Source organism: Hermetia illucens, chromosome 5 (assembly GCF_905115235.1).
Source record: "Hermetia illucens chromosome 5, iHerIll2.2.curated.20191125, whole genome shotgun sequence".
NCBI classification, from domain to species: domain Eukaryota; kingdom Metazoa; phylum Arthropoda; class Insecta; order Diptera; family Stratiomyidae; genus Hermetia; species Hermetia illucens.
Window position 1 is genome coordinate 80,841,740 of NC_051853.1, and position 27,855 is coordinate 80,869,594.

Below are 27,855 nucleotides of genomic sequence, written 5' to 3' on the forward strand. Positions count from 1 at the left end.
GTGAGTATAGCGTCTCGCGGTGCCACAACTATGGAGGTTCTCTTCGGCCACTTGGTTTTGGTTTGGCCGACAGGGTTGCCGCCCCGTCTTCCTCACCGCCACCTCTGAGCACCACTTTCCAGCGACAAGGAAAAATACCCTCCTTCAAGCAAGCGTTGAACACTTCAAGCAGCAATTGTGGCCGTTGGCGGGACACCAGTTTGTAAACTTCCGCCGGGATGTCATCAGAGCCTGGTGCCTTCCTGTTTTTTATAATAAGAGCCGCTTCTTCGAGCTCTTTCGTTGTGAAAAGCAGGCAATCCTCAACGCTTTCCGCGCTATTTACATCAACCCGTACCCTGGGCGCCGAAAGGTTGGCGTGGATCCAGTGTTTAAAACTACGAGCCCGGTTCTCGCCGCCATTTCCAGAATCCGTTTTCCTCTGGAGTCTGACTGAGGCATGCCCCATTCAAGAGCCCTGGCATTAAAATCACCGCCTACCAGGATTCATCCCCCCGTGCTCGAAACGGCATCCTCTAGAGCATCAAGCCGGCGTCGAAAATCTGGCATCGTTTCGCTAAAAAACCTTATCCCTAAACACCGGATCCAGACCAACTCGCTCCCCTTCGGCAAGAACACGAAGTCAAACGCCGTCGCGAACCCAGATGACAGCGGTGCCCGATAAGTTGAGATGCCATGAGGACGGGTCCTTGTTTCGGTATTGCTCGTTAATCAGCACTAGATCAGCATTTACTTCCCCAGCGAACTATGCTAGCCGCTGGTGAGCGGTTGCACTCCGGTGCATGTTAATTTGTAAAATGCGGCTCATGGCGTTCGCAAACTAGCCCTCTCCAATTCCGCCCTGAAGATCGGACACCGTCCCGAGCCCGCAGTGTGTGCGACGCTCTCACCAGACGCGCTACGATCCCTGCAGAGAACGCAACTCTCGTTTTCCTTGCAGGTCTTCGCTTGATGACCCACTTGGCCGCATCTCCGGCATGCTGTCCTCCTGTCCGGACCCTTGCAAGCTGCTGACGTGTGTCCGTAGTCCAGACACCTATAGCACTTGGTGGGGACTATCCGCATTCGCGCCATGCATACTACCCATCCGATTTTGATTCTCCCCTTATTGAAGATGGTGTGCATATATACGTACATATGAACTGTAAAAAGATTATCGGAACGATTTCAATGGAATTTTGCATCCGCTACAAATACAATAATAAAGGAGAGCAAAATTAGGGAACATGACATAAACTTAACAGAGGAAAATTTGCGAAATTTATAATTGTATATACAATACATATCTATGTATATATTATGTATGCTCACAAAGATATTAGCATGAATATCCCGCTTTGAGCAAGTCTCACTAATTCATATTCTTAGACGAATTTGCACAGACACGAGAAAGAGTGAAATTTTCGAGCGAAAGTGTTGAGAACCATCTTTGCCAAACTATCTCTTCCCTAGCACGTGTTCGTATAAAAAGCTTTCTATTTATAATTCGGTGGTTTTCCGTTGCCAACTTGAATATTTTACGTAGTCATGCTCATGCAAAAAAAGATTTAACCATATATTGGCACGTGTTTGATGATATATTTTATTTTGGAGTGAAAAATATGATATTAAATTTGAGCGGCTTTAAGGGCTTGTTCCAAGTCTTGGATTAGATCCTCAATATCTTCTAGACCAACAGATAGCCGGATCAGACTATCTGTGATGCCCAGTCTAAGACGTTCATCGGCTGGGACAGATGCATGCGTCATGATGGACCTAGAGAAGATAAGATAACATATTTTTACTTTTAAGGGACGCAGAACACAGTTGAACTTACGGTAATTCAGCCAAACTCTCGTATCCTCCCAAACTTTCGGCGAGAATGAAGACCTTGAGCGCCTTCAGGAATTTCTTAGACTCTTCCAAACCACCCTTGATGTAGAAGGACATGATACCACTGTGGCCGTATGTTTGCTTCAGTACAATTTGGTGTTGAGGGTGTGATTCTAGCCCAGGATGGAGAACAGATTTAACAAACGGATGCTTTTCCAGATAATTTGCAACGGCAATGGAATTTTTGCTGTGTTGTTGCATTCGGAGGGACAATGTCTTAAGACTTCTATTGACTTGGTAGCAATCGAAAGGTGATGGCACTATTCCGGTGGCTGTGAAAATATAAGGAGAGTTGAAATAACATATTTATAAAACCAACTTAACCATTTACCGTTCTGTAGAAACCTTAATTGGCTGTGAATATCAGCACAATTCGTAATAGCAGCTCCCATAATCACATCTGAATGGCCGTTCATGTATTTTGTCAATGAATAAATGACCAAATCGGCTCCTAGTTCGAGAGGTCTTTGGAAGTACGGTGAAAGGAATGTATTATCTACGGCAACAATGATTCCCTGGGCTTTGTATTCTTTTGCTAAATCGGCTACCAGTTGAATATCAACTACTTTCATCAGAGGATTAGTTGGGGTTTCAACTAAAATCAACTGTTAGATAAGGGAATTAGTTTTACCATTTATATATTCATATGAAATTTATCGAGCATCTTACTTTTGTGGTCTTTTTAATCGCCTTTCTTACAGAGTTGATATCAGTTGCATCGAGGAAGACACTTTCTATTCCAAACCGATGTGCTAGGTTTCTGGAAATGGTACTTATTATTTCTATCTCTGAGATAGCATTTAGCGGTTTCTTACCTTATTAAGCGACCGGTGCCACCATAAACATCATCGCTTACAATCATATGGTCACCAGCGTTCATCATTGATAGGGTAGCAGTGAGAGCCCCTAATCCGGATGCAAAGGCTATGCCGTACTTACCATTATCTAATGCTGCGAGGCACGTCTCTAGTACATTTCGGGTTGGATTTCCACTGCGACCATATTCGAAACCCTGGAAAAGAGTTACTGCAAATCAGTTCTAAGTCAGATTGAGTTTTACATGTCAAGTTAGAGAAAGAAGAGTAACGAAGGTTTTAGGTGTGTGAATATTGCTCTTGGTAAATTCTCCAAAGGTGACCAAAAATATATTTTGAAAATATAATTACTGCTCAGAATTTCTCATTGCAAGAAAACCTCTGGCTGGGGCAAAATTGAATCGTTAACAACTGAACGACTTGGTTTGATAACAGAAAAATTATATTCTGCTGACTACCTGGCTTTTCATATCTCTGAAAGTTTCTGTTTGTGAATCAGATTTTATTTTGTTTTTCAATTTTTACAGTCCACGAAATCCTTGTTTTGTACAAAACATCAGATGCTGTTTCCCCCTCTACTCTCGACAAGAGCGTCAGTTATCGTTTTTGAAAAATGAATGTTTTACTCAAACGAAGAATCCGTTGACTACAAAAAGTGGAAGCATTTTCTCTCAAATCGGTCCGGTCTGCCATAAAGTGGATGGGCACTCAGCTTAAACCTGAACTAAGCGGTATTCATCTTCAATATAAGTGGCACTCATATTTTGTTAGCGAATACATATAATCAATACCAGGAACCCACTTCAAGTCGCGTTGCTCCTTGGATAGAGATGAGGCCGCGTCTGATGAGTTGTCTGAGCGAAATCGTTATTCATCATTTCGAGTATATAACAGATCATATATTAGTGATAGACCTTTAGAATTGATGTGACAGGTATGGCATTAAAAAAATCATTAGTTGTGAAACCTGTCGTTAGACTAGACTAGATGAATACGCCCTGCGAGTTGGGGTCTAAGAATACCCTCGGAAGAGGTCCCTGTTTGTCATACGAATAAAAGTGATAGAAACTTTTGGCTAACAATATGCAAATTTCGAAAACTTTGCTGTCACAACGCTTTGGTTAGGGACTGATTTCACGGCTTCGGAATTAGGCTACAGAAAACAAACTATGATTGGTTTCTAGAATGTGCACACGCTCCTCGGCAATGGTATCGAAAGTCCCAGAATGTACGCTTTCTTCAACTCGAGCGAGATTTCCAACGATAGAAACTGGACATTTTATCCCTCTTGCGACAATGTTCTTTTACTTTGGAAAGTGAAGTGGAAGCACACGCGAATCTCGCATTGGCTTGTTATTGACAACTACCGCATGACGCGCTTTGTTGTCTTAGGAGTTGGTTTCTGACAGGATTCTGGCTGGAAGATTCCGGTGAAGATTATGGAACATCACAATTGCACAGTGCAATGTATGAACGGAGACTTCCGGCATAGTTGGGAAGGATGCTTTCTATGAGCAAGTACACACAAGTCAGGAGAGACTTCCTAAAGGTGGCACTATGATCGAGGTGATATTATGATCCTAAAGATGATATTATTGTGGGGTGTTTTGACAACACCTTGCTCGGATATGTGATGAGTGAAATGCGGTGTTCGAACACAGAGCCTGCCATAAGGTCAGTTGGGTTTTAACTGACCGACTAGTAGTTTTAGGAGATGCCTTCTAGATGTGCGCAACAAGAGAGGCCTCGGCCTCGAAAGCGATTACCATCGCTTGCGTGTTGCATCCGCCACTTCTCGCAGAGTTGAAAAGCGGCGCATCGCTCCTCCTGCAGTTTCTATATATCCGCTACTTCCACTCGTATGGAAATCCTGGGAGTCTGAGATTTTTTCTAGAAAGTGGAAGAAAGAGGTGGTCGTCAAGATCCCAAAGAAGGGGACTCGTTTTGAGTGACAATTGGAGCAGTGTCTGCGTGCACCCTAGCGTCGCAAAAATAATAGTGCAAATAGTCCTGACCATTAAAGAACATATCGAAAGCTTGATCGAAAGAGAGCAGGCTGATCTGCGCTCCGATCCCTCTACATTGACCACAATAATACCCTTGCCGATAATTTTGGAACAGTGCCTGGTATCCAAGTTTGCTTCACCTGCTCTGCATCGATTTCGAGAAGGTTTTCGACAAAGCGAGCCGTGAGTGTATCTGGCGTGCTCTACATAGGCATTCTGGAGAATCTAATAACTATTAATAGAGCGACATATGATGGCGCAAAACATCACATGTTGCACCAAGATAAAATCTCAGAGTAATTTGAGGTCGAAAACGGAGCCCGTCAAGGTTCTATTTTGTTAGGGATATTATTTCTTCTTGTTATCGGTGACGTTCTTCATGCTGGCTTGGCTGGAGGTGGTTGAGGAATTTATTAGACTATGACGTCTTTCTTCAAACCGTTCGATTGCGCTGATGACATGTGTTTGCTTTCTCACTGGGTGATGGGATTTGAACAATAGGCTCTGGATTTGGAAAAAGAGGCAAGTAGAGTTGGACTGGAGATAAACCCCAACAAAATCGAGGCTATTAGTTTAACGGATCATCACACCCTCCCTATCTGCATTAATGGGCAGAGCATCCTATTCGCTGATCAATTTGTATATCTAGAAAGAGTAGTTTCTGCCAACTATGACACCTTTGCTAGCTTGTTTAACATCTGGAAATCCAGTTATGACAACACCAAGATTAAATTGAGATTGACTTGTGCTAGTGTTCTGTGTTGCTATATGGGGGAAGCACATGGAAAGTGACTGCCATTTTTATTCAAAAGCTCCAAGCCTTCGTGAACACGTGCCCGCGACGTGTCATAGGGATGAGTCAAACTGATACTATTGCGAACAAAGTACTTGACCGATACACAAATCAGTTACTCGTGGACGAGTTGCGACAATTGCATTGCTGACCCATACAATGGAAACCACCCCCCCTCTGGGAGTTCTGACATTTGTTTATACAGTGAGTAGTAACTTTGATCTATAGACTCTCCTGTACGATAGTATACGTATACAGTGTCTTATTTCATATTGTTTTCCTTCATTTTATTTCAAAGATTGTATGTTAGTTTAATTATCGGCACACTTGATGCTTTGGAAACGATAAGCCTTCAGCAGCAAAACAAGGACAAAGATTAACGCAAACATCCATCATTCAATCAAAATTTGACTACTGGGTAATGAGATCAAGAGTCCTTTACTGTTTTTGTTATTTGTTTAAGGTTTGGGGGAAAAGTTGCTTCGCCTTTGCCCTGGCAATTTTTTATTATGTGACAACCACAATTCCGATATAGAGAAGATGAAAGCTTTCTGTGAGAAAATGAGTGCAGGAGGTCTACCTATTACGAAATTTATTAAAAAAATCAGATAACGGGCATGAAGGTTGATCCAAATGCCAAGGCCGACTCCGGTAACATTTCATTGCAGTATGTCATGTTGAAACAGGGGCTCAAGAACCGTGATAAGAGTGGAGAACGATTTGTTGATTCTGCAATTACTTTTAACGCTTCATAATTGGTAGTGCATTGTTCGAGCATAGAGCCTGTCGTAAAGTCAGTTGAGTTTCGATTGACCGATAGTGAACATCTAATCAGATCACCAGATATGACAAAAGTTGTGCTGATATCGGTCTGAAATAAATAGAGCGTCCACGTTTATTTATAGAGGCGAGAACTTCGGTCTTAAATATTGAACGCAAACTGCCAGGATAATCTCGCTGATGGGATCTTTACCAGTCTATTAGAAAACAATAATAGGCGTCAACAATATTGGTTCAGTATTGGTGAAGTGTAGTGCAACGTACGTAAGGCATACAGGGCCGTAGAGAGAAAATTTGAGCACGCGGTGAAAATTATGCGAAATGATACGGTCTTGGGGTCAAAACTACGTGAACACCCTTATTTTTCCTTTTTTCCTTAAAACTTCTATTTCGAACGCCCGAACGTAGAAGAGTGGACCACCCTGGAAACAGGTGGTGCAGAACAATAGAGGAGGAGTGTGATCTTCGGGAAATCCTGGAGGGAACTAGCAATGTATCTAGAATTTAAATTAAATTCCGAATTAATCACTTAAACTTTAATAAATTTATTTTATTTTTTTCAAGGCACTGGCCTGGTTGAAATTGTCCTTTTAGATAAATCACTTCACCCCGGGCTCCATTTTCCTGCAAAATTTTTAACCCGGGCCCGAATTTTCTCTCTGCGGCCTTGGTTGAGGAAGAATGTTATCTGCTGCGGAAGTCCTAGGGAAAATTACATCACATTCATAGCCAATAATTGTTGATATGTAGACGAAGTTTACCTCTTACGCACTCCTTACGTAAATATTACTAGCAATCGACGTGGCTATGACCAGAATATAATCTCCACCTGGAAATTGTGGCTCCTTTCCATTTTGCTAACTGCAGCAATACAAATATTCAAGATAATTTTTAGATCTTCACGCTCAAAAGCTTGACGTTTTTTTTACTTGGTCTAATCGTTCATGTCTATTGTTATTTTCATTACCACCCCGGCAATAACTGACTTTGCTAAGTCGTAGTGTAAACATATCAGGATTCGCACTCTTCTCTCAAATCATTTTTTATCTCTATTATCGCTTTGATGGTAGACTGCCGTGTGAAGCAGTTTTCGCGACCACTAATCGATACTAATCAGATTTTATCATTTTCTTTGTTTATTTGCTAATGCTTTAATCAGTTTGAAATTTTTCCTAATTTTGTATCAATAAAAGTTGACTTTATCTTATCTTAATAAGCTATTTGGGGCTGCATAATTTTTGAGTATAAATTCTAGCGCGCATTATTTATCTTAGAAAAGAGAATAAATATTTTAAATTGCTGGAGATAGGTTTCAACAGTAAAAATAAAAGAAAGTCGAGTATGAAGCAAATGTTGGGATAGACTCATTGAATAAGGCAATTAACTGATATTAAGTTAAATCTCTTAGCTGAATTGCGGGCGTACCTCACATACGGTTTGTTTTGCTTTGCCAAAAAAGTTTCTCATTAGATGCGTTTCATATCCCCGGGGATTGCTGTGTGTAAGAATCGAAATAGATGTAGAATTTTGGAGTATGGTTATAATCCCGTCATCCCCTATTATAATTTGATCCTTCGATACAGCATATACAGATACAGAGACTTACTAGTTTCGCTTTAGTGGCTTTTAGAAAGACTTTTCGGTTTCGTAGAAGAGGGGTGAAGTGGCTATCTCTTCTCGTATTGAAAACGTATAAATGATGCCTCTTCGTAACTACAACGCAATCGAGAATCCATTTTGATTAAAAAACTTGTAAATTTCTTACACAAAAAGTAGATTCTTTTTCAAAGAGAATTGGAGGATGCCCTATATTTATAGACACTCAATGGAAGAATTAAGGACTCAAGTCGATTTGCAAGTCATTTTTGGTATCTTTAATTGAAAACGGAGGGGGGGGGACGGCAAACAAATTATGCAACATTGCGTTGGGCAATTGCATTTCCCATACACTTATTAACATTTTCTTCAGACATTAGATACAAGTTGAAAATGGTACGAATAACACGTCATCAAGTGCTATTGCATTTATGGTTATTGCGTGCGACTCTTAGCCATAGTGTAATTCAAGAATTGTATTCTTGTATCTTCCTCTTTTGATTATAAAAATTGTTTGAGGATGGACCCAAATACTTTCGATGTTCTTTTGCAAATTGTGTCTCCGCATATACATATATGAACAAAACGCACAATTAAGGGATGCAATATCTTCTTAGTAAAAGTTGTTTGCTACTTACTGTATACTACTTGTATCTGGACTTATACACAAAGTTTTAAAATTTGAAAATAATTGTGGTCCAAATACTGGGAAAAATTATGGTAAAGGTTGAATTTTCAACCCCATGCTCGGTGGGAGTGAGGCGTTAATGGAGAGGCAGGGCACCCGCGCTAGTACGGAAGGGGGTGGAGGGGCAAGGGAGTGACTCCCTCTGTAGTCCTGCTTTCACATCGTAATGATGATTACCCCACCAATAAGTTTATTTATGATATGAAAATAGTTCCTTTCCTCTTAAATCCTGCGGGGTTAAGGCTCAAAATCAAATCCTAACGTTTTGGCAGGAATAGTCTCACTTTGTGGAACTATGGCATTTAAACACGTGGTGACCGTCGCAATCCTTTAAGGGGATTAGAAAGAGTGGACCTTTTCTTTCTTATACATATCCTCCCCATCCAATTCAAACTTGGACATCATCATCATCATCAACGAGGCAACAACCCATATCTGCTCTAGGTCTGCGTTAATAAGGAACTTCAGACATCCCGGTGTTGTCCCGAAGTCCACCAATTCGATATCCCTGAAAGCCGTTTGGCAGCCTGGCCTATGTCATCGCTGCATCTCAGCCAGGTTCTGCCAGACTTCTTTTTTTACCGTAGATATTGCGCTTATAGACTTCCCGAAAACTTGGACATGATGATATAAAAAAAAACTCCCACTTTGAGGGGCCATAACTTCTTAAGGCAGATGACCGCCACGGCAGCTCTCGTTTTCTCCTTCCATAAACTTTCCACCTGCTCCGGGGGCTATCAACTGAAAAATATTGGCCAACGAAGCCTAACATGCTCATACATAAAACAACGCGTTGCGGAAACATTTCCACATGAGCTGGATTCTGACAATTGAATATTTAATTTTTGGACTGTCATCTCTTGATTCGAAGAGAGAACCGTCGCTATTTTCACTTGGCTGCCCGAAGTAGAAGACCCATCACAAGTTAGAGACAAAGCGGAATTTTTTTTCCTGGAGTTATATTTGCTTTTCTTTTCGCCATTCTGTGTAAAGTCACTTCTATTTAACTCTTTATTTTGTTAGTTTTATTAGAAAGTTCTCGAGAAGAATTTTGATCACGCTGACCATTACTAACTAATTCAAAGAGGGGGTTATTTAACTTGCCACAGATCGGCTTACTTGTATATCCTCTTTAGTTGTTATAGTTTTCTGTTAGCCTTTTTGGTAAAGTAGGGAATTTGATGCTTAGCAGTAATGGGGAGAAGAGTTTTTCTGTTGTCCTTCTGGACAGACTCTTTTCTTTGACCCGAAAGTGATAAATCGAATAGTTCGTGTAGATGTATTGCATTGCAATAGAAGTTGGTAGCATTATATATAAGAATCAGTTTTCAAATATTCATCCATTACACTTGTTTTTAAAATGAGTGAAACAGTTTTCAGGTGTTTTACGTTCAATCTAAGTAGTAGATTAGGCCTTTTCATTTACGGTTGTACAACCACGAGTAAAGTCTAAGTACAAACAAGTTTGTACTTGTTGTACTCAGGTCTGATGAGACAGGTGAGGGGAGGGATTCCCCCGGAGCCGAAGTTTCCTGGGGAGCCCGGAATAGAAATTTCAATGAAAAAGGAAAAGGCCATCAAAACGTTCACTTCAAATGCATATCATTTTCACCCCGGCCCTCGTTTTTCCGCACCACTTTCAAGTTAGGTTCGAATTTTTTCTCTACGGCCTTGGTTGTACAGGGGGACGATCCACATGCTTATTATAGTATGAACTTTGAAAGGCTTTTTGAAGGCCGTTGGCCTTCTAACAACGGTCATCTTTTGTTAGCTGGAGGGAAGGGGCAGGGGGTCGTTTCACAAGTGGTTGCATTGGCGACCGTTAACGGTGCGATGAGGAATTTGGTTGATCTTTATTACGTCATCACGTCTCTCAGACTGCGCTTCGTTTTTAATTATGCGTTTTTGCTGGTTATTGTTGTTAGTAATATTCGTTTCCATATAAGTTTTCTTCTTCTTGTTCTCTTCTCTCTGTTTTGTTGACAACAAGACCTTATTAACATCGGTTGACTGTCTGTCTGCCTGCCTACTTGTCTGTATGTCCGTTTGTCTGCCTGTCGCACGCACTTTTCTCAGAAACAGTCATATTGATAGTATAAAGGTTGCATGCCGTGAATCGCATTGCTGGACGTTGAACTTAAAGGGGGTGGGGGTGGGGAGGGAAAGTCCCCATACCCCTAAAAGAAGGGTGCAAAATTTTTTCACCGAATATAGCCATGTGAGCTACAAAATGAAAATTTACTGCATACCCTCCTTAAATTCATCATAGACCCATAGGTAAAATAGTTTTTATTATGAAGCAGCATATTGGATGAAAGTTCTACTATTATTAACAAAGTTATGGTAGATCAAAGTTGCCTATTCCGCATCAAATTACTACTTCCTTAGAGATAAAATACCAATCGGGTATATTCAACGTATATAAACTACACTATGTATACAAATGGGATGATTGTATACCCAAATATCTTTACATAAAAAACTCAACAAAACCTTTCATACCTGAAGCGGCAAGCTTCAGCTTTTACTATTCAAGTTGCTGATGACTTTTGCATTTTTTCTTCCAATTCGTTTTTTTATCGTGGATGTAGCTATATATCTGCATTTTTCGAATAAAATTGGGGCTTGTTCCTATCGGAATGCTCAAGAACGGGCTTTTCACGTTAAAAGAGACCAACATTTTTTCTTCTGCTTTCTTTTCTCGTTCACCGTCGGTCTTCCTATAAGATCTAGTCTCTTTACTTTTTTCAACAGCTACTTGGGAATCTTTTGAACTGGGGAATTCATAGCTGTGATGATTTCCCTAAACTTTGTCTTCTTGATCCTTGGTCAACTCTGGGGCTTCCTCCCTTCCTTCTTCACTCACCCTTTTTATAGACTCATGAAGCGGATTATTTCTTATCTCATATGTAAATTGTTCCAGAGTTTTTCTTAATTTTATTATCTTATTATTTCCTATCCTGTCAACATCATCGTGGTGGATTATGCTCGTCTTTGTGCTTGTCCGATTCTTGTAGACTTATCATTTGCACCGCATTTAATGTGATAATAATGAAACTCTCGAACAGTCTAACTGAAAATTGAAGATTAAAAAAATAACAATACGAAGTAAGGGACTTACTGGACGTCTTGTCAAATGTACATTGCTCCCTTTTCATCAACATGCGATAACGCACAGTTGAAAATTATATTCAACGAAATTACTTGTTTAGCGTTTAAGTGCAGCCAAGCACAGTCGTTTCTTAAAGATTTTGTTTATTTATTTAATTTAACGGACAACAAACAGAATAAACTCCAATTAATTATTGTCCTCAGGAAATATACAAAACGATTCCATATCTGTCGGACGGGCAGTCTGTGTGTCTGTCAAGGCCAAATTCATTCTGGAATAGCTAAAGCTAATGTCTTGAAATTTGGTGAAAGTAACATATATATATAGTCTGAAGTATTTTGCATGGAGAGAATAGCATATTTTGCGCTAGGTTAAGGTCATTAGTTCCTCGAACATGCAAAATGGCGTGAATTTTTGTACTTTATGAGAAAGCAAACGATGGAAAAACTGTTGCAATATGGATATCAGTTGCACCATCTCTTCATTGACTTTAAAGCCGTCTATGATAGCATAGCCAGGGTAAAACTGTACACGGCCATGAGAGAATTCGGTATCCCGACGAAATTGATAAGACTGACTACGCTGACTCTGACCAATGTGCGAGGCCAGATAAAAGCAGCGGGATCACTATCAAGACCATTCGACATCAAAAACGGTCTACGACAAAGGGATGCCCTATCATGCGTCCTCTTTAACCTGGCTCTCGAGAAAGTGATCCGTGATGCTGAGGTAAATACAAGAGGTACGATGCTCTTTAAGCTCACCCAACTACTGGCTTATGCTGACGATATCCACATCATGGGAAGAACGACCCGAGACGTACAAACTGCGTTCATCCAGATCGAGCAGGTGGCGCGAGATCTTGATTTGCACATCAATGAAGGCAAGACAAAGTATATGGTGGCATCGTCAGCACCAAAAACCAACCAACTAACAACATCAAACTGCATTGGACAAACGGGAAGAATAAAGGTGGGAGACTACAACTTTGAGACCGTTGATGAGCCTATTTCAGCTTACAAAAACTGTTCCGCTCGAAACGTCTCACCATAGGGACAAAGCTCTTACTGTACAAGACAATGATCTTGCCAGCCCTTATGTATTCCTCGGAAACTTGGGTTCCTAGCGAGAAAAATTGCGAACTCTTGGCCGCGTTCGAGAGAAGAATCCTCCGAAGAATTTTCGGCCCCCTACATGAGGATGGATGATTCCGTAGCCTACACAATGACGAAATCTATGAGCGATACCATGACCGTCAGGTTGTGGATAAAATCCGGCTCAATAGGTCACGGTGAGCGGGTCACTTAATCCGTATGGATGAGGATGATCCCACCCGGAAAATCTATAAGGGCAATATCTATGGTAAGAAAAGAAGACGAGGCAGACTATGCAGTTCCTTATTAAGGCAGGCCTAGACGCGTTGATGATGATGAGAAATTATTGAAATCTTTCAATTAGGTGTAGAGTAGTTGAAATTAAAAGGGCGGCCTAATATGATCATCGAGGTTAAGCGTTCTTGGAAATGGTTGGTTTGTAATTTCCTGCCAAAATCAAACAATCATACTGGAAAGTTTCTCCTGTGCAAAACCGTATACAGAACATATAACTGGTCATAACTGGCTTGCTCACAGTAGGAGTATCATAAGGTGATATTTGCGAATCTACGGAACACTTCCTACCTACACTTCCTGGACGAACCCGACCTCCTAATAGCATTCTATCTACTAATGCAGTCAATTTTCTAGAAATTGGGAGTATACTGAAGAAATTTTGGATCGAATTTCAGAACCACGTTGCAGCAAATAGAATAGCATGCGACATAATGGCGTGTATGCACGCCAACGACAACTTTACATGCGTTTTTCTCGAAATCATATTTTTTCAACTGGTGGGAAGTACAACTAAAATTCTGTTGAGCCGATCAGGCTGAAATCCTTACACATTATTTTGCACATTTGTAGTTATGGTCCGAGCCACAATTATGTATTTCCGTTAATAATTTCTTATTTTATTCTTCTTATTTTTTTCACAACTCCTCCATTTTAATGTTTAGTGAGCTAAATCGTGGTTCGGATGATAGAGGCTGAAGGAGAATACGTTTAAATTCTAGGTGACAAATTACTATAAATGGAAATATGCCTCCGATCAGCTTACCATTTTTTTCAGAAGAGTCGACTTTGGCCGCAAAAAAAACATCATAACAATTCACAAATATACAGTATCTAGCTGTGAAGTTTTTACAAATTTTATATAGAAAATATCGGCGCTATTTACTCTGAGAAATGAAAGCAGTTTTCTTGTTACGTTTTTCTTCATTTTTAAGATTTTGCGTAAAACAAAACCTTATTAAAATCGATTCACTGTCTGTCTATCTGTCACACATTTTTCTCCAAAACGGCTAAACCGATCCAAACGAAATTCGGTGGACAGATGGGAACTATGAAATCTCACGCATACAGCGAGTCACATAAATTTAGGTGAAGTTTAAAGGGGGGCTCCCCAGACATGAAAAGGGGGATTTAAAAAAAAATTTTACCGGATGTAGTCGTGTAGGGTATCAAATGAAAAGCCTCGATTTGTTCTTTCCGAAACTAGTTTTGGCGTGAATTGCAAAGTGCGTGAGTAAGGAGTCAAAATGTTGGCACTTAAAGTGAGGCAGGACTCATTTTCGGAAACTACCCATCCCAAAAATCCGAAAAAAATCAGGGTGGTGCGCTTAGATGAAATCTAGGCCTCAAAATATGTCCCATTCCGATATCTGCTCAAATAAACTTACTAATAGTATATTACTACTTTTTAGAAATTTACTGAAAAACCCCCCTTAAATTCATCCTAAGACTATCAAATTTCACGCCAGCACAGAGGACCACATTTCACATACACATGCCAAATTTAAATATCTCGAGTCAATGCTATCGGCCAATGGAGAACTGCGTTTCACATAAGAAAACACTAAACCTTTTATACCTGAAGCGTCACGCTTCCGGTTTCCCGACTTGTTCATGTTAGGCTAAGCTGCTTCAATTAGATTACATAGATATTCAGATATGTTTGAAAAGCCTTCAACCCTTAACACTTTTCCAATGAATTCTGTATTATTAAACTTGTATATATGACATCCGCCCTAAGTTTGCGTTTCTAAAAACTTCCCCGCGTATATCTCTACAGATAATGTTGCTGACGGAGCAATAACCTGATAACGCTCGTTGATAATACTCTACATTAAGTTAGTTTTTTTGGTGATTTTCAACACCAGATCCATTCGACATGAGATTACTGATCAATTGAATTTTGGTTGAAATATTGCTGAGCTTTGTAATATTCTAAATATATCTATGGCTTTGGATTTTGGAGATTTCGAATACTGGCAGAAGCTGAGTCCCAGAATTGTGCATTTATGGTTGCATGTTATCTATACAATGCATATTCCCATGTATACTTTTCGTGATGAAAATAGATTTGCAAGCGGAGTCTAATCTCCCACTGGCCAGATTTATTACCAGCTTTGTGTAGATTTACTTAGTTTATCAGTTCAGCAAGATAAGAGAGACATTAATGAATAAATAAATAGAAATGGTGTCTCTAACTATACTCTGATAATTTGAAGAGAGTGTGGGATGAACAATTGCCTGAAAATGAGAATGATACGCCACGCAAACGACAACATCGTAGTTAATGCGAGGCGGAATTGGAGAAAAACATGATAATTAACTTGCAAAATAAATGATAACTAATTCACCAGCTGAAGTAAGCACACCCACATAAAACATAATATTTACCATAAATTTATACTGATCTGTCTGGTTTTGGCTTTGAATTTCGGAGATTTGGAATACTGGCAGAAGCTTAATCCTTGAATTGTGCATTTATGGCTGCATATTATCCATACAATGCAAAATGAAGATAAAATACATATATGTTATGTGGATATGTACATACATATCACCGAACGCTAGAAGCAATGGTATTAACCATAGAATACTGAAAACCTTGAATTTCTAATTACTTGCTGGCTTTATCTAAGTGCAGTGCGTAACGTTTTTAGCCACACAAGACGCAGGGAAAATATCTGGTAAATTGCACTTTTTAATTAAAAATGTTCCGCCCATTGACACGAAATTGATGGAGATGCTATAGCTATGAAATGTATGCAGTGAATGGAATCAAATTACATTAGGTTTAAGGGTGACTCCCTATGCAAAGGCAGGTTCTAAAAATATTTTTCAATTGCATATCACATCTCGATTAGTATTATTCGAAGCAATTGTTAGTTCTGGCGGTAGAGGGGAGGGGGAGTTAAGAAATTTACACATAAATTATTCAACCGGAAAATATGAAAAAAAGTAATGACTTCACACCTCATAATGTCTCCATTCCGATATCTGTCCAGGTAACATTAAGAAGATTTTACACATTTTTTGGCTTATTAGATTACAGATAATAATAGGGAGTACAATACTGAAAGTTTGTATTTAAGTCTTGCATAACGGTGAAAATACAGAGAGCAACCGCACCAGGCGCGGAAGTTTTATCAACAAGTCAGCAGGATGAAGCCTTACACACCTTGATGTTCATCCTGCGGAGACAAAGAGGGAAATCTGATTTCCGACAGAATGGACATATTGGAGCCATGGGTTGAGTATTTTGATGGAGGAGTTGGAGGTCCCGCAAACTGAAGACGACGGATAAATGCTGCCACCACCAAGCATACAAGAAACAGTCCTTGCAATTCATCGGTTTAAAAATCGTAAGTCGCCAGGAGCCGATGGAATTACAGCCGAATTGGTTAAATATGGAGGCGACCAATTACACCAGGTGGTTCATCAACTGATGTTCAAAGTATGGGACAGCGAATCAATGCCTGACGACTGGCAACGCGGCATTACCTGTCTTAGACATAAAAAGGGGGATATCACACAGTGCAGCAATTATAGAGGTATCACGTTGCTGAGTACCATCTATAAGATATTCTCCTCTATATTGCTAGGCCGGATGGCCCCATACGTTCAGAACATCATTGGCCCATACCAAAGAGGCTTCACTCTAGGCAAATCAGCAACAGATCAGATTTCCTCTCTGCGGCAAGTGATGGAAAAACTGCTGGAATATGGACATCAGTTGCACCATCTGTTCATCGACTTCAAAGCCGCCTATGATAGCATAGCCAGGGTAAAACTATACACGACCATGAAAGAATTCGGTATCCCGACGAAATTGATAAGGCTGACTAGGGTGACCCTAACCAATGTGCGAGGCTAGATAAAAGCAGCAGGATCACTCTTAAGACCATTCGGCATCAACAACGATCTACGACAAGGGGATGCCCTATCATGCGTCCTCTTCAACCTGGCCCTTGAGAAAGTTATTCGTGATGCTTCCGTAAATGCGAGGGGTACGATCCTCTTTAGGTCCACCCAACTACTGGCCTATGCTGACGACATCGACATCATGGGAAGAACCATCCGAGACGTACAAACTGCCTCCTTCCAGATTGAGCAGGCGGCGCGAGATCTTGGGCTGCACATCAATGAAGGCAAAACAAAATATATGGTGGCAACGTCAGCACCGAAGACGAATCAACCAACAACATCAAACCACACTGGTCAAACGGAAAGAATAAAGTTAGGAGACTACAACTTTGAGACCGTTGATAATTTCTCCTATCTAGCATCGAAAATCACAACCGATAACAGCTACGATGATGAAATCCACGCACGGTTGTTGGTAGCCAGCAGAGCCTTACAAAAACTGTTTCGCTCGAAACATCGGGTCAAAGCTCTTACTGTACAAGACAATGATCTTGCCAGTCCTCATGTATTCCTCGGAGACTTGGGTTCTTAGCAAGAAAAATTGCGAACCCTTGGCCGCGTTCCTCCGAAGAATCTTTGGTCAGCTACATGAGGATGGACGATTCTGTAGCCTACAGAATGACGAAATCTATGAGCGATGCCATGACCGTCAGGTTGTGGATAAAATCCGGCTCAATAGGTTACGGTGGGCGGGTCACCTAATCCGTATGGATGAGGATGATCCAGCCCGGAAAGTCTATAAGGGTAATATCTATGGTAGAAAAAGAAGACGAGGCAGACCCTGCCTAAGATGGAGCGATGGTGTAGGTGAGGACGCCAGACAGTTTTTAGGGATATCGAATTGAGGACCTCGGCGCAAAACCGGAGTGTCTGGAATTCCTTATTCTTATTAAGGCAGGCCTAGACCGGATACCGGTTGTTGCGCCGTTGATGATGATGATAACGGTGATTTGTCATTTTTCGGGTAGTTTCCGGATTTTCGCGCCATGCAATTTGTTTCTATCTCCAACGAACATTCGGAAATTATCCAAAAAATGACAATATTGAAAGTAGGTGGAAATTCTCCTGTTGAAACTATTGAACCCTAAGGAATCGACATTGTCATCAACAGAAAGTATAAATAGCATTTTCTACCCAAGGGAAGCCAATTTTCTGAAGCTAAGGAATATAAAAATTATTATGCGACATGCGTCCTTCATTTCCTGGGTGCATGTTTCGAAATTCGTTTGATTCCAGGTAAATAAATCAGTGGAAGGTAGCCTATTCTGGCCCCCAAATTCATTTTGGTGTCTCGGATAGAGAAACAATACTCTTTCAGCTTTGTTGCCGGCTAGGCTCAATGTGCACTTGACTTCACCTTTCAAATTTTATGTTCTATGCCCTTTTCAGAAAACTAGTGTTCCTAAGCCTCATTTTCCAATCCCACTTTGTAAAGTTTCCTATTCTTTCCTTGGTATTATACTTTCAGAGGTTGTCGTTCTTATGTTTATCTTTGAAACTTAGCGTCTCGTAGGTGATTGGATCTACAGGCCCTCGTGGCTATAAGCTGGAAGTTATTACCATCCAAGGTTCTGAGGAGTGTCTTCCCCTACCTTTGTGTGAAATGGCAATCTCTTTGTTCAATTATTTGAAGAACTTAATATTGTTTCTTATTCGAGATGAAACTTTGGTAGAATACGGAGGCAGTTGGTCAATGTTGTGCCGTGCCTTCCTCAATTTTTCATCCTCACTTTGTTTTCAGATTCTGAACGAGGAAGATTGAATTTACAAGATATCTCAATGATTGTTTGTTTTCAAGGTTCCATTGAGAAACCCCGCATGGGCATAAGGACATATGGAGGTTTGTAGAATGACAATGAGGAACAGTTAGACTGAAAATATCGTAGGCTAGCACACAAATGACGCTACTAATATTAAATCTATTTGATTTTTAGTTAACCCTAACTTTCAAAAGACACGTGTACAAATTTCCTAACAATGTTTGAAGCGCTTTCTCCATAAAAAAATCGAATTTATGCATCGATATGTTACAATGGACGAAACATGGCTCCATTATTTCATATAGGTAGCATTGTTTCTGCTGACGAATTTTATGTTTTGTCATTTGGCATATTAACAATACTAGATCCGTTTTTGCTGTTTTGTCCAAAATTTGAAAATGTAGCTATCTCAAAACCCACATAAAGTTGAGGTTTTTTTTTGCGCCAATGTTCTCTCCGTGCTATATGGGAACAGTACATGCAAAACAACTCCCGTTATTGCTCGACAGCTCTAAGCTTTAATTACAGGCTGTTATCGGGCTGATATAACCTGAATAAGAATCACGTCTGCATACGGACCAAATAGCCGTAGACAAACAGATCAAAAATCGTAAGGGTGAATTACATCGCCACGAATCGGCAACGATGACACGTACATCTATCTACCTAAATATTCTGACACGAATATAAATATATCTCTTGCTTTTCTGCTGTTTGTCGTTTCCATATTGTCCCAGATATATTTGCGAAACTGACAGGATGTGTTCTGCAACTATACCATCTTGGTTATTACAAGAACGTGTCCTCATGTGACGAATAGAGAAAGCTGTGGAAAACCAGCTGAGGAGAGGTCCTACCGCTTGCCACTCAGGAAAAGTCATTGAATGACAGTTCTCTATGAACATTTTGTCTGATATAATTTGAAATAACGCTAGGCAGTCTGCACTAAAGGGATCTAGATGTAAAGATGTGTGGATGTAGGTAAACTGAGCGACACAAACTGCCTCCATACACTCAATATCGATACCTCAAAAAGTAAACCGAAGAAATTTTATTACTCCGTCAGAGACACATCAAAATCTGTACTTTATAAGGAACTCCATTATCTTGTTTCAGAAGATGCTACATAGAACGTAAACGCGGCATGGATGGACATAAACTGTTTTTCTTTGGTAGATAAAGTTCTAGTCTGTTTTTCAATCATCTTTTTGAGGAGGGTAGAATGTCAAGTGATTTGCAGATGGCACGTCTGTTCCAATATAGATGATAAAAGCAGCCCCCGCTGGGGCATCTAGCCCATCTTTTGGGTTGAACTGTTCTACCGAGGTTCAATAAGAAGAAGAAGTCTAAAATGTGGTAAACTCCTCTTTGTCTCCGCCGGTGTCCACCACCCAATGTGCTCCTCCGCTCATCCTTGTTTCCCATTACCCAACTTGGTGTCTAGAAACTCATGAGAAATGGGTACCTAATGCATCATCTGAAGAAAATAGAGCTTCCGACATTCGCCTCCATTGATCGTCAGCGACATTGACGCGATCTGAACTACCTCGTTTCGGTACTTTCGGCCAATGGCGACCTTCGTTAGGAAATTACTACGCATATATGTAAACCTGGGCAAAGCCGTGATTCACAATTTGCAACTTTGCGAGCGTCGAATGCCTTAAATCGAAAATCTACCGCAGCGTTATCATACCTTATAGTTTCAAGCGTTCCGAAGCCATCAAAGACAATGAATGCTTTTTCACGCTTTTGAAGACAAAGATGTTACGTTACATCGGTGAAATTGTTTTGTATGGTTACATCCGTGATAAGAACATGCGAGGTCTATATGGTGTCGCACCTATTGTCGATGATGGAAATTCAATAGCTAAAATTAGTCAGAATATCCATGTCGATGGAAAATTAGGCCAGTCGTAAAAGCATTGCTTGGCACGCTGGATGATGTTAGAAACCTTTTAACTTCACGCGGACTTTACTTAGGGCCAATTTCACAACCGAATGGACAAAGGATGAAGAGGAAAAGTAAATGAATCTGTTATGCTGTGTAAAGTGGAACAATATCCGGTATTGGAATTGAACAACGGAATTGATATCTCAGATAAGCTAAAAAATTCGTCCTCTGAGCTTGCCTCTACAGATTTTGATGACAATCGATTAATGCATTTGAATGATCCTTTCAGTAAGAGTTTGTGAATCGCTGGGTTCCACTAAATTAAAAAACTACAACTCCAATACAATGAGGAAAAGGGATCGTTTTCTCTAATTTGATCTATAATATCAGTTTTACAGATTGGCCATTGCGAGTGGTTAGAGAGTAAAAGAGGTAATGGAGTATGCAGGCAAACTCCTCTTCCTTATGTAGGAACTATACATACTTTTGTACTTTGGAGAGCATATTGGAAGTAAGTTTAAATACGACCAAATAAGATACTTCCTGCATGATTCCTATTCAGAATAAGAAACACTTCGACGCCCAGCTGCATTTGCAGTAAATTGGTAAAGTGAGCAGAGCAGGGTATTAGGTCCCACAAAATCTGCCTGATGATAGAACCCAGGCCTGGCGAGAGGGGACTGGCCCCAAAGTGGAAATTTAAATGAAACAAGTCGGAATACCGGAAGCTCGCGCTTCGGATATAAAGGTTTTGTGTTCATCTTATCTAAGAAATTTCAACGCACATTTTTTTATATATAGCTACAAATCCAACATAATCCTTCATATTTTTCCAAACTACGAGACATACCTACATATTACAGCCATAGATATTACGCTCACCCTAAACAAACAAACTGCCTATTTCCGAATACTGTACACATATATGCACGTATATAATTTGATCGTACCCATATTTCCAATTTACTTCTTAAATCTATTTGAATTAGGCACTACCCGCAAAGTTCATTAGCACGCATATATTATATACCTACATGCACACATGTCTGGTTGGCAAATAACTAATAAAACTAAAACAAAATAATTCTCTCCGACCCAATTCATAAGAAATCATTTCGTCGTGGTATTGACGAATTGATATGTGATGATGACGTCATGCAGGTTGTAGAGTGCACGAAATTCACAAAAAATTGTACAGTTTCACCCCCTATAACTTTGTTAATAATAATTGGATTTTCTTCAAACTTGACCAAATTGTGCACTATGCTCTTCATTACACGCGTGCCAAATTTTGTACTTCTGGGATGAACATAAGGGGGGTGCCGGGCAAATTTCGAAAATGTGGAAATATACTATTATTAACTTTATTTGTGCAGATATCGGAACCGGATATATTTTGAGGCCTAGATTTCGTAGAAATGCACCACTGTGATTTTTTTCAGATTTTTCGGTTGGATAGGTTCTGAGAACGAGACCTGTTACACTTTTTGGGGGTCATATTTGGAGCCCTCACTCCTCCATGTTTCACCCAATGTCAAATATTGAACCAGTTTCGAAAAGTACTAATTGAGACCTTTCATTTGATACCCCACATGGCTACATTCCGTGAAAAAAAAATTTGCACCCTCCATTCACATGTATGGGGAGCCCTCCTTAAACTTAACACAAGATGGCGCCACTTACTGCATGTAAAGGGAACACTAGATTACATACTCTCACCAATTTTCGTAACAATCGGTCCAGTCGTTTCCGAATAAATCGGGTGTGACAGACAGACAGACAGACAGACAGACGGACAGACAGACACCGTCTCGATTCTAATAAGGTTTTGTTTCACACAAAACCTTAAAAAGAGATAAGGGCCGATCAATTTTCACCTCAGACCCGTATAATCTTCACTCCGGGGCGGAATTTTTTTCCTACAGTCCCGAAAAAATCGAAACGATTCCCTTTCCCCAAATTGCAAAATGCGGTCGCTCTTTCCGATTGAATTACCTCAAAATACCGCGAATAATTGCATCAGATAAATCAATATCTGATTAGAAAGTTTCCAGCAATTGTCAACAGGAAAGGCGTAATTTAAAGAATGAAAACACTTGCGCTATTTTTCCCTAACACGCTATTGAGTTTATTTATGGCATATGGATGTATCGGGCACCATCTGTACCCTTCTTGAGTACATTTTCAACTTCTTATATTGGGTCTGTGTTTTGCTACCTATATTTCAATCATTCCTGTATATTGTTGACATCCTCATTAGGTAAACAAAGGTAGCCCAGAAACCAGAGGTTGGGTAAAATTTGAACGCCATCTTTATCGTTGAATAATAAATGTTCGGAACTCGCTACGTGATTATTCTCAGCTCTCGCATTTGCCCCTTCTCTGAGAGCTTCGATTGAATAGTTAAGATCCCCTGGCTCTCTTGGGCATCTAGTTTTCTATTGTTACTTAAATATGTTCTTCTTCTATGATATGTCGTAGTACGTAGTACTATCTAATTTGGCTTTTCATCTCTCTCGCGCGCTCTGCCTCCTCAAACCAGACTTCTGGTTTATCCTGTGTAATTTTTCTTACAGTCGAGACACGTTACTTCAAATAAGCCGCTAGACTCGTGATTCAATTTTTAGTATTTGGCAGATCCTTGTCTGGTTTTGACCTGGTGTATCTTCTTCCTTGACACCACGCCGATTTTCAAGCCCTTTATTAGCTTTTGAATTTTAACGAAGCTACTGAGTGCGTGTCCCCTATTTCTCTCTTCACATTAATGTTGTTAACAAATGATTCCAGGCTGCTCTTGGTGTTTGACTTTTCCTTGGTCTTAGCTCCAATGATATATTCCTTCTTCTGAGAACAATCTGTGGATCATTTCATAGAGGGTTATTCTTTGCCGGATTCGTTCGTTGTATGTGGATTGGTTTCCTATAACCAGCATAGACGTGCATGACGACTGGGATTCGAAGTCAGAGCAACGAGATTAAGAGGCAAACGCTCTACCCCTAAACAATCGCGCTGCCCTTTAAAGGTTGCCGCGTAAAAATTGACAACTTGAAACTGAAGGCGTTATTTGCTAATACGATAATAGAATACTAAACCGTGCAGGACGAACTCTAGAGTTGGGGTGGAAAGTACTGTCTCCCGTACCATACTCGTCCGACAAAATATATATGCTTGCCATTTACCCCTTGGTAGGTTATAGTGCGTCCATCGCACCTACGCGCCATCTTTTGGGGTTCACTGAAATGCGCTTCTTCTCTATTGTTCTGCGCGAAGTGCTCGTGAGGCGGTCCACTCGTGGGACAATAGGCTATTCCATTTCCATTTATTCTATTTATTTTCTTATGGAGCAACAAAATTGAAAAATTTGAATGATCTCTAAAATGCTTCTCCGACTTCCTTATCCGAATTCCAACCACCACATCATTTTTTGTTGCTTGGGACAGAGTACAAACGCATTCAATCGACTATGGCTATAATCTTTCAGAAGGTTCGATTATATTGACGACGCTGTCACTGATAGATAAAATACTGAGGGTGTTGATTAGTTCGTATTTCTAGGTAGAGTGGTTTCTAGCGACATGGTGGCACTAAGCTCGATGGCAGGTAACGCTTTAACAGCGCTAAATCCACCATCGTTTTATTATTGCGTTCGTATCTACTCGCAGGTGCGGAAAGTCTCGACTTCCCAAGCTCAACACGGTCCGCTTTCTTGATCCAACTGTCGTTCTGTAGTCGAAGACCACTTTTCTTACTGGAAGACTGGCATTTTGAACCCCTCGCTAGAGAAAGCGGCAATCAATGGGTGGTACCCTGAAGGAACTTGCTGATGACCGCAAGTCTTTGGAAGGAGGCTAACGGTAGGTTCTGCATTGATGATGACAAGTAGCTTAAGAAGTGGAAAGAGCACTATACCATAGTTCTCGATTATATAACATCTGGTGGCGTTCCACCTCTTGTTCAGGAAATGGCAAGTCACAATAACATGCGAATACGGACTGCTTCTCCAGACAGTGTGAAGTGAAATCTTCTTTACCATTATTGCGCTCAAGTGGAGCAAAACTACTGAGTTGGTCTTCCGGCGGTACTGTTCACCGCAGCTCCTACAGTTTTCCAGAACTGCTACTCCCACTGATCCAAAAATATAGGGAATAAAAGATCTTTTCCAGAAAGTGGAAAAGTAAGTTACGTTTTTGAAAAGGGTACCCGTCTTGAATGCGTTTGCCGCTGTCACAAAGATGGTAAATAAAATCACAGTGGAACGCATCAAAGAACACCAGGATATAGGCAACTCTCTATTCTGAAACATCCTAGGTTGACTACGTCAATACCTTCCGGCTTATTATAGTCCGCCAGGATCGCATGCTGCCACCGATATTAACCCTTGTTATCATCTATGTTCCAGGAAATCTTTCCTCAAACACTTTGACGATCTTTCCTCAAACACTTTCACGTCTGCCCTCTCGCCAAGTCATGGATTTTGACCAAGTGGCCTTGTATGATATTTAAAGAAAGGGGTAAGCAGCGTCGGATTGAAGGCAAACACATCAAGGTTCTCAGCATTGGAAAGAGCATTAATGGACAGAGCTAAACAGGCGACGGCTAATTTGGCTACTTGGTAGCGTTCTGTCTCTTGAAGATGGCACCGAGCTTGATATCACTTGACGTATACTTTAGGAAAGGTCTACAACTCCATTAAGGGCGCCATTCAATGGAATTCACTATCCCAGAGAGTCTGCCGAGTGGGTCGTCTATGAAACACACGGCGCAGGACACTAGAACGTAAGTATAGGTTACTCTTGAATAAATGCATATAGTACATGAACACAATATTTTCAAACAAACACTATATGGTGTGATCTGAGAAGCATAGCTCGGTAAAAATTGTGTGTTGACTCCTAAAAGAATAAACTTCTGTGCTTCCAAGCTTGTTTTCCAACAATGAAAATGTGATAATGATGTAATAACGAACGTTTTCGGTTGTGTGAATCAATAGTGAAATGCACAAAGCACTTTATATTTTGCACAAAGCCTAGGGAGATAATTTATTTTTGAAAATGTACAAATAATGTTTGCAAATGCGTCACAACCGCAATTCGTCACGCGTATCTCGTTGTTTTGGTAATGTCACCGAAAAATTACTTTATCTTGTAGTCATGAAGACGGTGTCGATAGTCTGGTGAACATTAATTGTAGCAAATGATTAGGTTCAATTGTTCTGTGCCGCTGACTACTATCACTATCAGAGTAATTATCATAATTTGTTGGATGACAGTGGCCAACGAAGTTACTACCACGTCGGCTAATGGATTTAGCACAAATACGAATGGACGCGCAAATTAGAATCGTAGAACGCTAGATAGATGACATGACGAAATTCTTCTTTACATACAATGTGACCCTCCCCCTAAAAACGCTTTCAATTACTTTCAATTGTCGATGAAAGACTTCCGTCGGCTCAGTTGACTGCGATGGATATCTAAATAGATTTTGTTCTTAACACGAGCTGTTCTGCAGCATCAGATAAGTCAATGAATAAGTTATTCACGGAATGGATATGGAAGCTATAGAACAGAGAGAGGTTGACATTAACTGTGTCGACCTGAAATTCCACTTCTATATTCGTCATACCACCCTCAGTAATGAGCATGACTAGCTTGGGCAAACGGGGAACTTCTGTGTAACATTCCTGCGATTGTATGTAATTTGTAATGAGACTTGTCACGTTGTAACCACACTACCAACATCTAAGAGTTCTGCAAGTATACCGGGCGGCACGGGGTCAGATATTCTTTGGTTAGTTGCTAATTTGAATAGATTTCTCATACCCTGTGTTCGCTGGGAGCGTCTTGTTTGAAGGTTGTGCTCATCACAATTGGCGGCACGACGCAGTGACTGCTCCATTGCTCGGCACTCTGTCCTGAGTGGATGGCCTTCGTGGCAAAACCCTGTGGCTGCGGCTTGAACTTTCCACCCTCCATTGTACAGCTGATCACTAGGTAATTTCACTTTCACTTCGTCTAGCCTTCCACAAGTGCACGAGCCACAAACAAGCTCCAACAATCTGTGCGAACTAGAGCCAGGCGGCCCAAATGTGCTGTTTTATACTAGAGTCTACGTTCTAGACGTGTGGCTAGCATATACATGGCGGACAGTGCTCGCCGGGAGAAGATTCCGATAGCGAGGCAACATGTTTGGGCGATGGGGAGCTTGGGAGCGCCGGCCGGCAACCACTGCTTTGGGAAACGTCTCCAAAAAGCTCCACATCGGTGCCACGTTTTTGAACTTACAGTGTGGGAGTAAAGTAGTGGTAAATATATTTATGTACGTACTAATTGCGTTCTAATTACAATTTATCCCAACCGGCGTAAATTATAATATTATTATACTATATGGACTAACGATTATAATCTTAATACTAATATAAATATCAGAAACTAAAGGTTAGGGAAAAAATAGATCTATTCACTAAGACAAAACCTCTTCATATAAGGTATTACATCACGGGAGTTATGTTGGATAAATCCCATCATCGAGTTGATCACATCCCAGCACTAACATTCCTTGTACCAAATTTTCCGTACCATTACTTCACCTACAATTCTCCTTTCTCCTGTCTTTCTAGAATCTGTGTTTTGGGACTTCCGGGACTTCATGGTAGTCTGAACTATCGTATGCAACCCTTAGAGATACTGGGGATATCCTTCATGCCTCGTGAAACACTGAATGAAATTATAATTGATCATCATCATCAACGGCGCAACAACCGGTATCCGGTCTAGGCCTGCCTTCATAAAGAACTCCAGACATGCTGGTTTTGCGCCTAGGGCCACCAATTCGATATTCCTAAAAGCTGTTTGGCGTTCTAACCTACGTCGTCGCTCCATCTTAGGCAGGGTCTGCCTCGTCTTTTTTTTCTACCATAGATATTGCCCTTATAGACTTTCCGGGCTGGATCATCTTCATCCCTACGGATTAAGTGACCCGCCCACCGTAACCTATTGAGCCGGATTTTATTCACAACCGGACGGTCATGGTATCGCTCATATATTTAGTCGTTATGTGGACTACGGAATCGTCCATCCTCATGTAAGGGGCCAGGAATTCTTCGGAGGATTCTTCTCTCGAACGCGGCCAAGAGTTCGCAATTCTTCTTGCTAAGAACCCAAGTTTCCGAGGAATACATGAGGACTGGCAAGATCATAGTCATAGTACAGTAAGAGCTTTGACCGTAACAGT

General features: G+C 40.6%; 1 protein-coding gene across 1 annotated transcript; it reads right to left on the reverse strand.

Annotated features, from left to right (window-relative positions):
* Nucleotides 1-1,534: 1,534 nt before the first annotated feature.
* On the reverse strand, nt 1,535-26,743 carry LOC119657243 (cystathionine gamma-lyase-like). Its single transcript, XM_038064057.1, has 6 exons — nt 26,445-26,743; nt 2,688-2,884; nt 2,542-2,632; nt 2,204-2,477; nt 1,817-2,144; nt 1,535-1,755 (listed from the first exon to the last, which is right to left on the reverse strand). Exons 1-6 carry the CDS (start codon nt 26,595-26,597, stop codon nt 1,608-1,610), a joined length of 1,191 nt encoding a protein of 396 aa, XP_037919985.1. The 5' UTR covers nt 26,598-26,743; the 3' UTR covers nt 1,535-1,607.
* Between the last annotated feature and the right edge of the window lie 1,112 nt (nt 26,744-27,855).

Excerpts from the sequence above, each read along its gene's own strand:
- LOC119657243 (XM_038064057.1), bottom strand. The coding sequence starts at position 26,597 with ATGGAGGGTGGAAAGTTCAAGCCGCAGCCACAGGGTTTTGCCACGAAG. Across the intron at positions 2,885-26,444 it reads ACGCTCCCAGCGAACACAGG|GGTTTCGAATATGGTCGCAG; the intron begins GTATGAGAAATC and ends ACTCTTTTCCAG. Across the intron at positions 2,145-2,203 it reads ATTAAGGTTTCTACAGAACG|CCACCGGAATAGTGCCATCA; the intron begins GTAAATGGTTAA and ends ATATTTTCACAG.